The sequence below is a fragment of the Melospiza melodia genome, chromosome 29 (genome assembly GCF_035770615.1).
Source record: "Melospiza melodia melodia isolate bMelMel2 chromosome 29, bMelMel2.pri, whole genome shotgun sequence".
NCBI lineage: Eukaryota > Metazoa > Chordata > Aves > Passeriformes > Passerellidae > Melospiza > Melospiza melodia.
Window position 1 is genome coordinate 4,361,206 of NC_086222.1, and position 13,181 is coordinate 4,374,386.

The 13,181-nt window shown below is 48.7% G+C and overlaps 1 protein-coding gene across 1 annotated transcript in view; it reads right to left on the reverse strand.

Moving 5' to 3' along the window:
* JAM3 (junctional adhesion molecule 3) overlaps positions 1-13,181 on the reverse strand; it is a 35,671-nt gene that overhangs the window by 3,579 nt on the left and 18,911 nt on the right. Inside the window, exons 2-7 of the mRNA XM_063178591.1 lie at positions 5,515-5,580; positions 3,865-3,978; positions 2,890-3,042; positions 1,601-1,797; positions 1,233-1,332; positions 782-911 (exon numbers count right to left, since the gene is read on the reverse strand). Coding sequence (XP_063034661.1) covers positions 782-911; positions 1,233-1,332; positions 1,601-1,797; positions 2,890-3,042; positions 3,865-3,978; positions 5,515-5,580 — 760 coding nt within the window. The remainder of the gene's footprint in view (positions 1-781; positions 912-1,232; positions 1,333-1,600; positions 1,798-2,889; positions 3,043-3,864; positions 3,979-5,514; positions 5,581-13,181) is intronic.

Here is a 13,181-nt window from a genome sequence, read left to right on the forward strand (position 1 = left end):
ATGAGAAAAACAAGACAGGACTTGTGCTGAAAAGCAACATTTAGCACAGAACAAATCTATCTGGTGAGAATCTTGGCTTTGCATATATTATCTCCTCTCCAGACTCTGTAAGGACATCGAGGCTTGTCTCTGATGCTAATGCTGTTGTTTTTAACATTTTCATCTGCGCTCCAGAATGGCTGTTTTTCATCCCAAATTTAGGTCCTCACAACTAGTGAGACTTTCTGTGGAGAGCCTGCTCTGCTGCATCCATTCCCTATGCATGTCCTGATGCTTCAGACTAATTAGGCAGCGAGCTGAGATCATTAAACCACGGCCCTCGTTATGCCAACAGCACAGGAGCTGCTGGACAAACACCTGCAGGCATTTAATTGTGCTGGGCCCCCTTTTCCATGCAGAGGATGAGGGTGGATACCAGAGCACAGCTCTCATCCACACCACAATTCTCCCTTAGGAAAATGCCAGCCATTCCTGGGAGCGTCCAAGGCCAGGCTGGATGGAGCTCTGAGGAGCCTGGTCTGGTGAAAAGTGTCCCTGTCCATGGCTGGATGGTCTTTAAGGTCCCAATTTACTCGGGGATTCTGTGATGATTCCATGAAATAAACCTGGGTGCTGCAGGGTTTTACAGCTGGGCATTGGGTGCCTCAGGGACTGGCTTGGCCTGAGGGCTTTGGTGGGGAATTAGGCACTGAAATTCCTTTTAGCCACTAATTCTTGGCACCATTCAGACTCCTCCACGCTAGCTGAGGCTACAGGGAGTTGTCCAAGAAGCCCGGCTTACCTTTCCCCACTCTCTTTGCCATTTGCAAAGTATCCCCTTCTGTAGGCACAGCAGATCCCAAAAGTGATGAGCACCAGGACTGCGAGGACCACCAGGACTCCCCCGATTATCCCACCAATATTGAGGTCATCTGCCAAAGAGAGACACCAGCTCAGTGCTTCTTCAGGGCAGCAGCCACATTCCAGCTTCACACACACTAAAATGCCATCTCACTTTAAGCAATAGTTCACAGGGAACTAGTGAGTCCCCGACTTCAAGATTAAATCTGTTCACAATCTGACGTTTCCCTGCATTTTCAGATTATTTTTATCTCCTTATGTTTGGGGCTATGAGAAAGCAGGGAACACTTAAGGCTGTAGGATGTTCCCCCCCCAATCCTGATGGTGATGGCAATTTATTTATGGTGATAAATCAGCCAGCGTTGATGAAAACTGTACAGAGAGCCACTCACAGACTTCCATCTCCTGCTCCTCACACTTGGCAAAGCCAGCCTCGTTTGTTGCTATGCAGGAGTAACGCCCTGTGTCACCTTTGTGCACTGCATGGAAAACCTGGGGAGGGAAAAGGGACAGAGGGAAGGGATGTGACATGAGGAACAAGGCACTGTGAGGGTATAAAAATGTGTATAAACATGCATCTCTGCTAAGATCTTCTCCCATCAATCCTCCCTCTCCCAGCTCGCCCAGACCCTGGCACACCTCACCCTCTTCAAATTATTCATTCCTTGAAAGCCAAGCAATGTTTTGGTGAATTTACAAACAGCCTTAAAGATAACCTGTCCAGGAAAACAAGTGTTGATCAGAGGTGTCAGGGCATTACCAGAGTGCCCGTGGCAGGGTTCAGGGTGTAGGAGGAGTTGTGGGGTTTGGATTTGCTGTCGGCTGACAGGGGTTCGCTGTTGCGGTACCAGCTGTAGGTGGACTTGGGGAAACCTTCGTTCTCATGGCAGTGAAGAGAGGCTGACTTGCCAACAGGGACAGCTTTAGGCACAGAGCATCTGGGAGTCATGGGTTTCACTGTGGGGAGACACAAACCAGGTGAGTGGCACTGAAATTCTCTGCTCTCTTAGGCAAAACCATCCCAACTTCCCATTATTCCCACCTGGTTTTAAACCTCCCACTGTTTGGAGATGCCCACAGCCCTTTGTGTTCCTCTTGCAGAAGCTGTAGGTTTGTGTCCTGGATTGCCAAGCAAATTGTATTCTATTATATTTTATTTATTTATTGTATTTTATTTATTTATTTTATTTATTGATTCTATTTTATTTTATTCTATTCTGTTATTCTATTGTATTCTATATAGAATTGTATTCTCTTTCCCATCTGCATGGCAGTTGTCTTCTGTTCAGTAGGCAGTTTTCCTTATCTCTTCCACACACCCACTCCTCCCTCTGGGGTGACATCTGCTGATAACAGCTATTGAATCTCCCTGCATGGCTGATAAGAACTACAGCATCCCATTGGGAGATGTGAGCCCAGAGGGAGGAGCCAAGCATTCCTGCCTGGATATAATCTGGAGATTCTGGAACACCAGCCAAGCATTCCTGCCTGGATATAATCTGGAGATTCTGGAACACCAGCCAAGCATTCCTGCCTGGATATAATCTGGAGATTCTGGAACACCAGCCAAGCATTCCTGCCTGGATATAATCTGGAGATTCTGGAACACCAGCACAGATTCTCCACTGGATTCCCCAGAGGAACAGCAGCTGCCTCTGCCCCTGGATCTTCAGAGGCAGAGGCTGCACCTTTCTCCAGGATCCCTGCTCCAGCAGAACCAGCCCTGACACTGCAGGAGGGCTGAGCCACAATTCCAATGGGGCTGCTGCCAACAGCCTGACCCACAGGGTGTCAGGTTGGGTTCTGACTCTGGCAGTGTTGGTTTAGTTACTGCATTATTTATCTTTTTATTTCCTTCCCTAATAAAGAACTGTTATTCCTGCTCCCATATTTTTGCCAGAGAGCCCCCCCTTAATTTAAAATTTATAGCAATTTGGAGGGAGGGGGTTTACATTTTCCATTTCAGGGGAGGCTCCTGCCTTCCTTGGCAGACACCTGTCTATTCAAACCGAGCCAGGGAATAATGGGGAGTTTTGGGATGGTTGGTACCTTGGACTGTGAGCTGGATGTTGATCTCGTCGATGGTTTTGGTGTCGGAGGGCGCGGCCACCTCGCAGCGGTACGTGGCCGTGTCCATCCTCGTCGTGTTCTTGATCACCAGGGAAGTCCTGCTCAGGATCTCTGCCCGAGTTGCAAAGTCTCCTGACACACAGGAAAGAGAGGGAAAAACATCAGGGGAATCAAGATTAATGACTCAAGACTGAAAACCAGCTCGTTTTGGGTGTATGAATTAAGTGGTTGTTCTCAGACTCTTTTCCAGAGTCAAAGGAACTCAATGCTTGAAAACCCCAAAGGAAACTAAAGCTGCCAACCATGTAAAAGGATGAACTGGAAAGCATCACTCCAAACCTCAAAAACTGTGGCAAAATCAAACTTCCAAGACAGCCTCAGGCCTTGCCTCCTTTGGGAGATTCATTTGGATGTGGCTCTTGGTCCCATGTGAAGTGCTGGAGTAATTCCAGGTGGAGTCAAGCCCTCCTGGCACTGGAGTTCTGTAAAGCCAGTAATGCTTGAGGCTGCCTGTAATGTTCCCAGGACGCTGCAGATCCCTGAGCAGCCTCAGCAGAGAGCACTGGCAGCTGGACACACAGAGCCCTGCTGAGGTGCAGGTGAAGCCCTCAGATGTTCTATGGAAAGCCTGGAAGGGTCAGAGCCTGGTGCTGAGAGCTCAGACACCCAGTGACCATGGGACCCACAGAAGGGAAGCTGTATCATTCCTTTCTGACCCCAAAAACACCTCCTAAGGAGGATCTCACTCCAGCTCCATGTGGCTCCTACTGTGAGCTGTCAGTAATGAGGCAGGGAGGTAAAAAACATCCTGCTCCCTCTCCATCCTGCACTTCAACTGTTCCAGAAGAAAGCAGCCAGCCAGCCAGAGCTCCTGCCTCTCACAGGCTTGTTTGTTCCCCATTGTGCTGTTTCTGAAAGCTGTTTTGGAAATCTGAGAACAAGGAATCTTCCTACCCTGCATTTTGTTGCCAAAGAACACGTAAGAGGTTTCTCCATTCCGGATTTTCTTCCACTCGATTCTGGGATCAGGCGTCACCGTGGATTTAATGATGCAGGACAGCTCCACACCTAGCAGGAGAAATGGAGGCAATCCAGATTAATAGGAAGCAGCTGTGTTTTTGCTCTGCTCTGAGCGCTCTCACTCAGTGTTTTATTAGGAGATGCTGCCCACAAAGCAGAGCCTTCCCTTTCATCTGCCTCACAAACAGAAACGCTGCTGGGTTCCAGGAGCTATTGGAAGATGGATTTTGGCCAGCAAAAATAACAGCCCAGTAGATATCAGCTATGGAGAGAAATGAACACCCTGTTCTCTGCAGGCTGGGGCTCATGGCAAACAAAACCTTTAGTCAGAGTGAGCCCTCAGCCCTGTCCTGCTGCTGAGCAGAGCCACACTGTGAGCCAGGGGTGCAGCATGAGCCTGGGCACTGCCTGGGGATGGGCTGGGACAGCAGCTCCTGGGGATAAACCTGTCACAGACATCTTCTTATGGAAAATCTTTTTTTTAGGATTTTTCCCCCTGAGAAGCTGAGAGGCCTCAGGAGCAAAATGTAAACAATTGTTATCTGCTGCTGTGGAATGCAACAGGTGCATCTGTGATTGGCTTATCTTAGATGTTTATAATTAATAGCTAATCACAGCTCAGATAGCTTGGACAGAGTCTGAGACAGCTACTTTTGTTATCATTTTTTCTTTTTTATTCTTAGCTAGCTTTCTGATGAAACTTTTTCTTTCATTCTTTTAGTATAGTTTTAATGTAATATACATTATAAAATAATAAATCAAGTTTTTTGAAACATAAAGTCAGATCTTAGTCTCTTCTTTCAACCTGAGACCCCTGTGAACACCATCACATAAACCCAGCCAGCCCTGTCCCCTTTGCAGCTGGCCCTGGCACCCCATCTCTGAGAGAAGCCTTCCCAGTGTCCCAGGCACGTCTGTAGGAGGGCCAAGAGAAAATGTCGCAGACATCTGTTATGAAAAATCCTTTCCTTAGGATTTTTCCTCCTGAGAAGCTGAAAGGCCTCAGGAACAAAATGTAAACAATGGTTATCTGCTGGTGTGGAATGCAACAGGTGCATCTGTGATTGGCCCATTTGGATGTTTCTAATCAATGGCCAATCACAGTCAGCTGGCTCTTAGACTCTCTGTCTAAGCCACAAACCTTTGTTATTCATTCCTTTCTATTCTATTCTTAGCCAGCCTTCTGATGAAACCTTTTCTTCCATTCTTTTAGTATAGTTTTAATGCAATACATATAATAAAATAATAAGTCAGCCTTCTGAAACATGGAGTCAGATCCTCGTCTCTTCCCTCATCCAAGAACCCCTGTGAACACCATCACAAGAAAATACATATTTCTCTCTCTGTGTATTAATTGCATTATTTTGCTTCTTTTGGGACCTAGTTCAAAAAAGCACTTAAGCAGAGACTTTGCAATGCCGGTGGCTTGCAGAGGACCTCAATAAACCATTTAAAACAGGGAGATCCAGCCACATTCTCAGGCACTCCTCTGAATCCCTGGCTCTCGTAGTCCTGAGGAACCAGTGAGCAAGGAGCCAAATCTTCCTGCATTGTTCGGCCTGATGCAGCACAGGCAGCACTCACTTTGGAATTCCTGCACCACGGGCTTGGTGTTGCTGGATGTCAGCTCCACAGCCAAGAGTCTGCAGCCTGCAAAAACAAACAGAAGGTATTAAGAAATAGCACAGCTCATAAGTCACCCAGCTAGGAGCAGGCTGCCTGCTGAGAAATCCTCCTGGCCAGCTCTGAGGAGTGACTTCCCCAGACAAAACCTCTTCCTGCCTACCAGCACAGCTCCAGCTTGACTGAGTTTATTTAGGAGTTTGTGGTGTAAATACAGGAAAATATAATTGTTGGAAGTAGCAATTAAAGAGGAGGATTAACATAATGGCACAAAGGCAGTGCCAGCATGAGCCATTTCCTTGTGCTTGTTTAGATGGGAAAGGAACTGTGGCTAATGCAGGAGTGAAAGTTTTATTTGGAAAATTCACTTGAAGGTCAGAAAACAGGAAGCAGATCAGTCTCCAGAGATCTGGAGTTCCTGGGAGATGGAATGGGCCAGGCCTGGCCTCTAGCAAAAAATGCTGATTACACTGGCAAATACTGCAAGTGTGGTGATGTAAAATGTGAGTAAATCACAAGAGGACTGTGATTCAGGAGAAAACAGCTCAGCTCTTTGGGCAGAGCCCCAGCCAGACCCACACTGGGGAGGAAGCTCAGCCATGCAGTGCTGTGAGGCTCCTTACAACACAAACCTGCTTGTTCCCTTCCTGCTCTGAGCACTAATTCCCAATTAATCCAGTCAGCTTCCCTCTTTTGCACGTTCCTTTAGCTTGAAAAATCTGCCTTCTGTGTCCCTTCTGCTGTGCACCCCACCAGAGCAGGCATCAACAGCAGTCACGCTCTGCTGGATGCCAAATTCACCAACAACTCTCCAGAGGGAGAGGGAAACAAGCAGGGATTTCCCTGGGAGAGGAGAGTGAAGCAGACAGGATATTCTGGAGCTGGGTTTTCTGGTTCTCCTCTCATGGTGTCACCAAACCAGGCTCCAAAGCCCCTCCAGGAGGAGGTTCCATGCTACAGTCAAAATAATCAAAATAATACAAAATATTCAGCTGCAGGGGCCTGCTGTGCTCACATGAGCAGCTCTGCAGTGACAAATCCCATCACAAGTTGGTGGAAATCTAAGGGAGATGCCCACTGAGCTCGCTGGGCATTGATCAAACAGCAGCTTAAAAATGATGGAAAACCCTGCCTCAGGGACGTGGGATGTGGCTGAAGGCTAAGAGTAAAAAGCCATAACAATCATGGATGGAAAGCAGAAAAGGGAGATGTGGAGAAAGAAATGCTCTCCAGCATCATGACCCAGCTGGAAATTTCTGTGCTGGCTCTCGGGGGGGAGAACTTTTGGGCAGGGAGAGCATCCCTCTGTGGAGTGGCAAGGCAGCAGCCTGAGAAACACCCAAGAGCTGCAAAGTCACTCCCACTGAAAGCCTGAGGGCCTTCAACACCTAAACCCCTTCCAGCAACGCTGAAATGTTCCCTGCTGGTTCCTGTTAAACGCTGACGCTTTCCTGGTACCCCAAAGACCACCAGGGAGAGCTGGAGTTTGGCAGGGCTCAGAAAGCTGCCTTTGTGTCCAAAATCATTGTTTCTCACACAAAAGCCACCAGCTGATGCTAACTAATGGCTGGCCCAGCCAGAACTGCTCCTAGCAGGGCTTTTCCACCCTTCCCCCTCTGCACTGGAGATGGTCATGCAGCATTTGGGAGAAATCAAATAATGAGCTGAGCTGACAGAGCTCTGCACTGTGGTTCTCTCCAGGCAGGAGCTGGTCTAAGCAGTAATTTCTGCAAGTCTGTGTTGAAGCAGAGTCCATTTTCATGAGGGTTGCTGCTTCCAGACCTACTCCCTGAAAGCAGGGAATTGTGCCAGGCAGTGCCAATGCTTTCCCTGCCCTCTTTTTATCACAGAATTATGGACTGATCTGGGTTGGAAGAGACCTTAAAGACCCTCCAGTCCCACCCCTGCCATGGCAGGAACACTTTCCACTATCCCAGGTTGCTCCAGCCTGGCCTTGAACACTTCCAGGGATCCAGAGGCACTCTGTGCCAGGGCCTGCCCACCCTCCCAGGCAGGAATTTGCCCTAATATCCAGTCTGTGCTGTCAGCTGAATCCATTCCCCTTGTCCTGACACTCTGTGCTCTTGTAAAAAGGGATTTTTAAAGTCCCCTGATCCTCCAGGTGTTCTGTGTGGGGCTCCCATCCTCAGGAGCATGAACAGGTTGCACTGACCCCAGCAAACCCCAGAGCACGGGAAGCTGCTCTAATCCCCCAAAGACAAGGCACAATTTTGGGAAAATTCTTTTGGAATCTTCAGACATGTTTCCAACAACAGTGAAACACAGCATTTGAGTGCCTCTGCTGTGAGATTGCTGCTTCTGGAACCAAGAACTGAACTGAGAGCCCAGGCCTGAGCATTCAGCTGATGCTGGCTGGCCTCCTCCTCTGGACCAGTTTTAGTTTTGTTTCAGATTCTTGCTTGCACAATATCTTTTTCTGGAAAAATGCTGTCCCATCAAACAGACATGGCAACAGTCCTACATCTGCTGTAGTTAGAAAATCTGTTCAGCTGAAGGTGGGGACAACAAAACCACAGAGCTGTGTAGCTCTGAGGGAGTTTTGGCTCTGGAAATATTCACTCCAGGCCAGTGGGACTCCATCAGACTCCAGCCCCATCTCATTTCTCACAAACTGCTCACAGCAGGCTTTTTCTCACCCACTAAACACAAGAGATTCAGGTCTATCCCTCAGGCACAAAGCAGGATGACAACAAATTTTAGACAGAAGCTGAGTCCTTGGAGACTGTGTGAGAGGTTCTGACATTATTACATGTATTGACCGTGGGCAGAGATCAATGTAGCTGCTTAAATCACTGCTAAGGCAGATTTATTCCCCTCTGTGTGGCAGAATACTGCAAGTAGCATGTTCTAAATTAAAAGAAGGTGACAGCAAAGCCAAACAAAAACCTGAGCTGACCATACAGACTGTGCAGCAAGAGAAGAATGCCTTTCTAGAACCTTGCTCTGCTGGCAAGAGTTGTTTGTTTGTTTTGTTTTGTGTTAAGTCATCATAAGTGCTTAATAATCTTCTAAAAGGTGTTGCTTTAGGCTCCTTCCAGCCCAGCCAAACAAGCAGCAAAGGGTTTGTGTTATGTAAATCTCACTTCAAAGGCCCCAGCAGCCGGCGTTTGGAGAACAGCTGGAATTGCATTCCCTGTCCATGTGTGCCACAGCACATTCCCTGTCCATATGTGTCACATCCCTGGATTCCCACCAGATCCATATGTGCTGCAGCTCCCAGCTCCTACCGAGTCTCCATAGGCTGCAAAATCCCAAACCCTACCAGATCTGTGTGTTCTACCCCTCTGGGTACCTACCAGCTCTCTGTGTGCTGCAGACTCAGCCAGACATATGGTTGAATCCCAAATGTCATCAGTTCTCCAAAATAGAATCCAGGACAAGCCACTGAAGTCTATAGCATATTCTTATGGCACTTTTTTCTTTTTTTTTTTTCAGCTAAAGAGATCCAGCCCATGCTTGTTACTGTGACTCATGGTATCTGAATCATTTTAAAATGCTATACTGAAGAAAAAAAAGCAGCTTTATAGGCGACTCTGTGTGTTAAATCTCCTTTCTACTGTTCAAAGCCAAGCCTGACCTTCCATCTCCTTCCATCCTGATGTCAGTTTGAAAGCTCTAGGCAGAAATTTGAAGAGGAGGTGAGGTATTGTGTTATAGGGAAAGTGAGAGGATGACCAGGAGAGAGTTTGGAGAAGTTGCTGGCAGCATGCTGAGCTGCAGCCTCGCTCGATGTTATCTGATACAGTAATTTTAGTGAATGCACTGTCAGGCACAGGCAGCACAAAACCACGCAGCTGCATTTAAACACCTGCCCACCAAAGCAACAAAAATATTCCCTGCTCGAGGTGTCCATCATCAGCAAGCCCTTGCTGGATTTGCAATTCAAAGCGTGCCTAAGCCATGTGGGAACGCTGTGATAAACCACATGCCTTGTTAAGCACCTCTGCCTTCTGGATGGGTACTCGGTGCAGCAGGAGTGAGTGAGATGTTATGAGGTGTTAAAACATGTTAGCTGAGCCCTCTGCAGGTCAGCAGCCTCAGGGCTGCACGTCTGGAGGTACCCCTGGAGCATCCATCCATCCATTGTCCATCCATCCATGGATCCATCCATGGATCCATCCATGGATCCATCCATGGATCCATCCATCCATCCATCCATCCATCCATCCATCCATCCATCCATCCATCCATCCATCATCCATCCATCCATCATCCATCCATCCATCCATCATCCATCCATCCATCCATCCACCCATCCATTGTCCATCCCTGTGTCCATCCATCCATCCATCATCCATCCATCCATTTTCCATCCCTGTGTCCATCCATCCATCCATCCATCCATCCATCCATCCATCCATCCACCCATCATCCATCCATCATCCATCCATCCATCCACCATCCATCCATCCATCCATCCATCCATCCATCCATACATACATACATACATACATCCATCATCCATCCATCCATCATCCATCCATCATCCATTCATTCATCCATCCATCCATCCATCCATCCATCCATCCATCCATCCATCCATCCATCATCCATCCATCCATCATCCATTCATCCATCCATCCATCCATCATCCATCCATCCATCCATCATCCATCCATCCATCCATCCATCCATCCATCCATCCATCCATCCATCCATCCATCCATCATCCATCCATCCATCATCCATCCATCCAGGGGAGCTGGGCAGGGCAGCCAGGCTGGCCCAGGGTTGGCCCTGCCTCTCAGGGGTGGATGTACAGCAGGGAGGAAGCTGTCTGGGAAATGGGTGGGAAACCTCCAAAGGAAGAGCAGAGGGAGCCACGCAGAGCTGGACTGGGTAAAACAAGGAGAGGGGAGGCTGCATTCCTGCCCTCAGCTTATTTTGAGGAAATCACCACAAGCCCTTTCAGGAGCCTCTGCCCATCTGCCTGGAAACATCCATCCTTTTGTCTCCCAGTGCTGCAGGCTCTTTATCCCCCCTCTTCTCTATTCCCAGCGCGTCCCGTTGCAATTCCACAATCAGACTGGTGCCAGGTGGTGCAGGACAGACAACGCAGCGTGGCACAGCAATCAGACACCACAGTGCCTTAGGCACTGTTTGGTGAAGTTTTTAGGGGCTTTCTTTGTCCAAATGTCACTTCAGGAACAGCAAATGTACTTGTGACAGATAAAGACTGGATTTGTAAAGGGTGAATAAATGTTTTGTAGCACTCAGTCTTAACTTCCACTCATTCTCTTCACCCCAGGGAGCTGGTGCTGCGTTTGCTCTGGCTCCTCAGCGTCAGGCTGAAAGCCCTGGGGGCTGATAGGAGGGAGCAGGCAGGTGACGGGCCGTGTTTGCCCAGTGACCCGAGCCAGCCATGTGCCTTTTTTAATTCCATTTTTCCATGGCACCTCCCCGAGCTCAGCCTTGACTCCGGGGTGGGCTGCCCTGCTGGAGAACAATGTCAATGTGCAGCCAGAGATTAGTGAACAAAAGCTTAGGAGTGTCTCCGTTCAAATTAAGTAACAGATGGACCTGGTCTGTGTGGGAGCTGATAACAGTTATAAAAAGGCCATCACCAGACTGTGGCCAGCCCACCCTGGAAAAAACCCACTCAGTCGTAAATCCTCTGTGCTGTTATAGCTGCTTGTGCGAGTGAGGCTTTATTTTTACCAGCTATCATCAAGCAGCATGCCTTATTTTAACATGCATGGCTTTTACTGCTCAGCTAAAAGGGTGCCAGCTCCCCGACAGACACCTCCCGGCAGAGATGGGCAGGGAGCACCAGGCAGAATTAACCCAGAGGAGGGAAATGCAGCCTTGCAGAGCAGCCTTGGCACCCACGGGGCTCTGGGCTTTGCTGTCCTCCTCTCACTGGTGGCACTCTCCTGGTGGTGAGGGGTCTCTGGTGGTCCCAGCAGCAGCAGGACCCCACAGGATGGAGCTCGGTGGAACACCACGGGGTGTTTGCATTCATTCTGGAGGTGTAAGAACTTGGGATTTTGCCCTTAATTCACTTTCTTCCTCCTCAGCAGTACAGAAGGTGAGGAGATGCCTGACTTCAAACAGGGTACGTGCAGTTCTGGAACGAAATCTTAACCTGTTTAAAGCTCCTGATTTAAATTTCCTGACTTAAACTGGGACCTTAAAGACCTGACTGCATTTGCTGCAGAGAGGGCTCATTAGCACCCAGGCCATGTACACAGGCTTTTCTCTTACTTTCCTTTTTCTTTTCTAGTTTTTTCTTTCCTCCTCCTTCTTTTCTTCTTTGTTTTAGTTTATTTTTTTTTTCTTTTCCCTTCTGGACAGGAGGATTTGCTGTTCCACCTCCTAACCAGACAGCAAAGCACACCCACCCTGAGGAGTGGAACAGGTTGCTCCCAAGGAGATTTGGAACCCTCTTAGGTCAAAAGCCTCTCTGCAAAGCAGCTCCTTCTGCAGCCAAAACTCCTCCTGTCTCCCAGGCAGGCAGGGAAGCAGAGGTATTGCCTGGTAAGACCACACAGAGCTCTCTGATGGTTTCCCCCAGCCTGGTTTCACCACTCTGGGCTGCAGCTGCAGACAGGCTGTCTCAAAGCACCATCTGATCAGGGCTCCTGCAGCTCAGGGTTTCACAACCTTTGCTTGCTGTGGCTTTGCAGCGTAGGCAGAGATGGTGTGTTAAGGTCCTGCAGATCAGCACCTCCACAGAAATGACCCCATTTTATTGAAATGGGGTTTCCTCTGTCCCAACAGGCACCAGCCCCACAAAGGGACCCTCACTCTGCTGCCAGCAAGGAGGAGATGCACATTTATATTTATACTCCATTTAATCCCCTGCAGATGGGGCTGTATAAACCTTGCCCAACATCTTAATCTGGGCCTAGCTCTCCTGTTTTCCCAAGCTCATCCCCTGGGCTCTGGCTCCTCTCCTGGAGAGGACTGCCTGTACGTGCAATATTTGTGTGCATGACTAATACCCAATACTTAAAGAGATTAGGATGGGAGCAGCAAGGGCTCGGGAGCTTCCAGCATGTCAGATTGCATCTCTTTCTGGAATATACTTCAGGCCAACTTCAGCTCAGAGAGGGGATGGAAAGAGTTGGAATTTGCCCCTCAAAATCAGGGATGAAGAGTAGTGGAGAGGGAACAGAAGGAAATACGAACGGAAAAGCTGTTACCACCATTCCCTGCATTCCTGAATTGCTTCTCCCTTTCCAACAAACCTGAGGCTGAACTGAAAGTCCTATTTCCCTTGCGTGGGCAACAGGGAATAGGGCATGGAGCTTCTGCCAGGGGATTAAGTCCTACCCAGACCATTTCTTTGCCTTGCTGGTGGCCTCTGGGGCCAACCCCTCAGAGATGCTTTGGGCTTCCAGTGTTAGGCTGAGTCTCCAGGAGGGAAAAACAGGGGCAGGTGGCCTTGCTGTGTGGTTTGAGGCAGGAGAGCTTCTCCTTACAGCTGCACCAAGGTTTTGGCAAAACAACCGAGGAGAAATCCCTGATCACTCGACCAGGAATGCACTGAACCAGCCAGGATGTGCTCAGCGCTGGTCTTGCCATTTCATTAACAAATGGGCAGCCTAATTACACCTTCAAACTGGGCTGGCTCATAGCCAGCATGGGGATGAAGGGATCCCAGG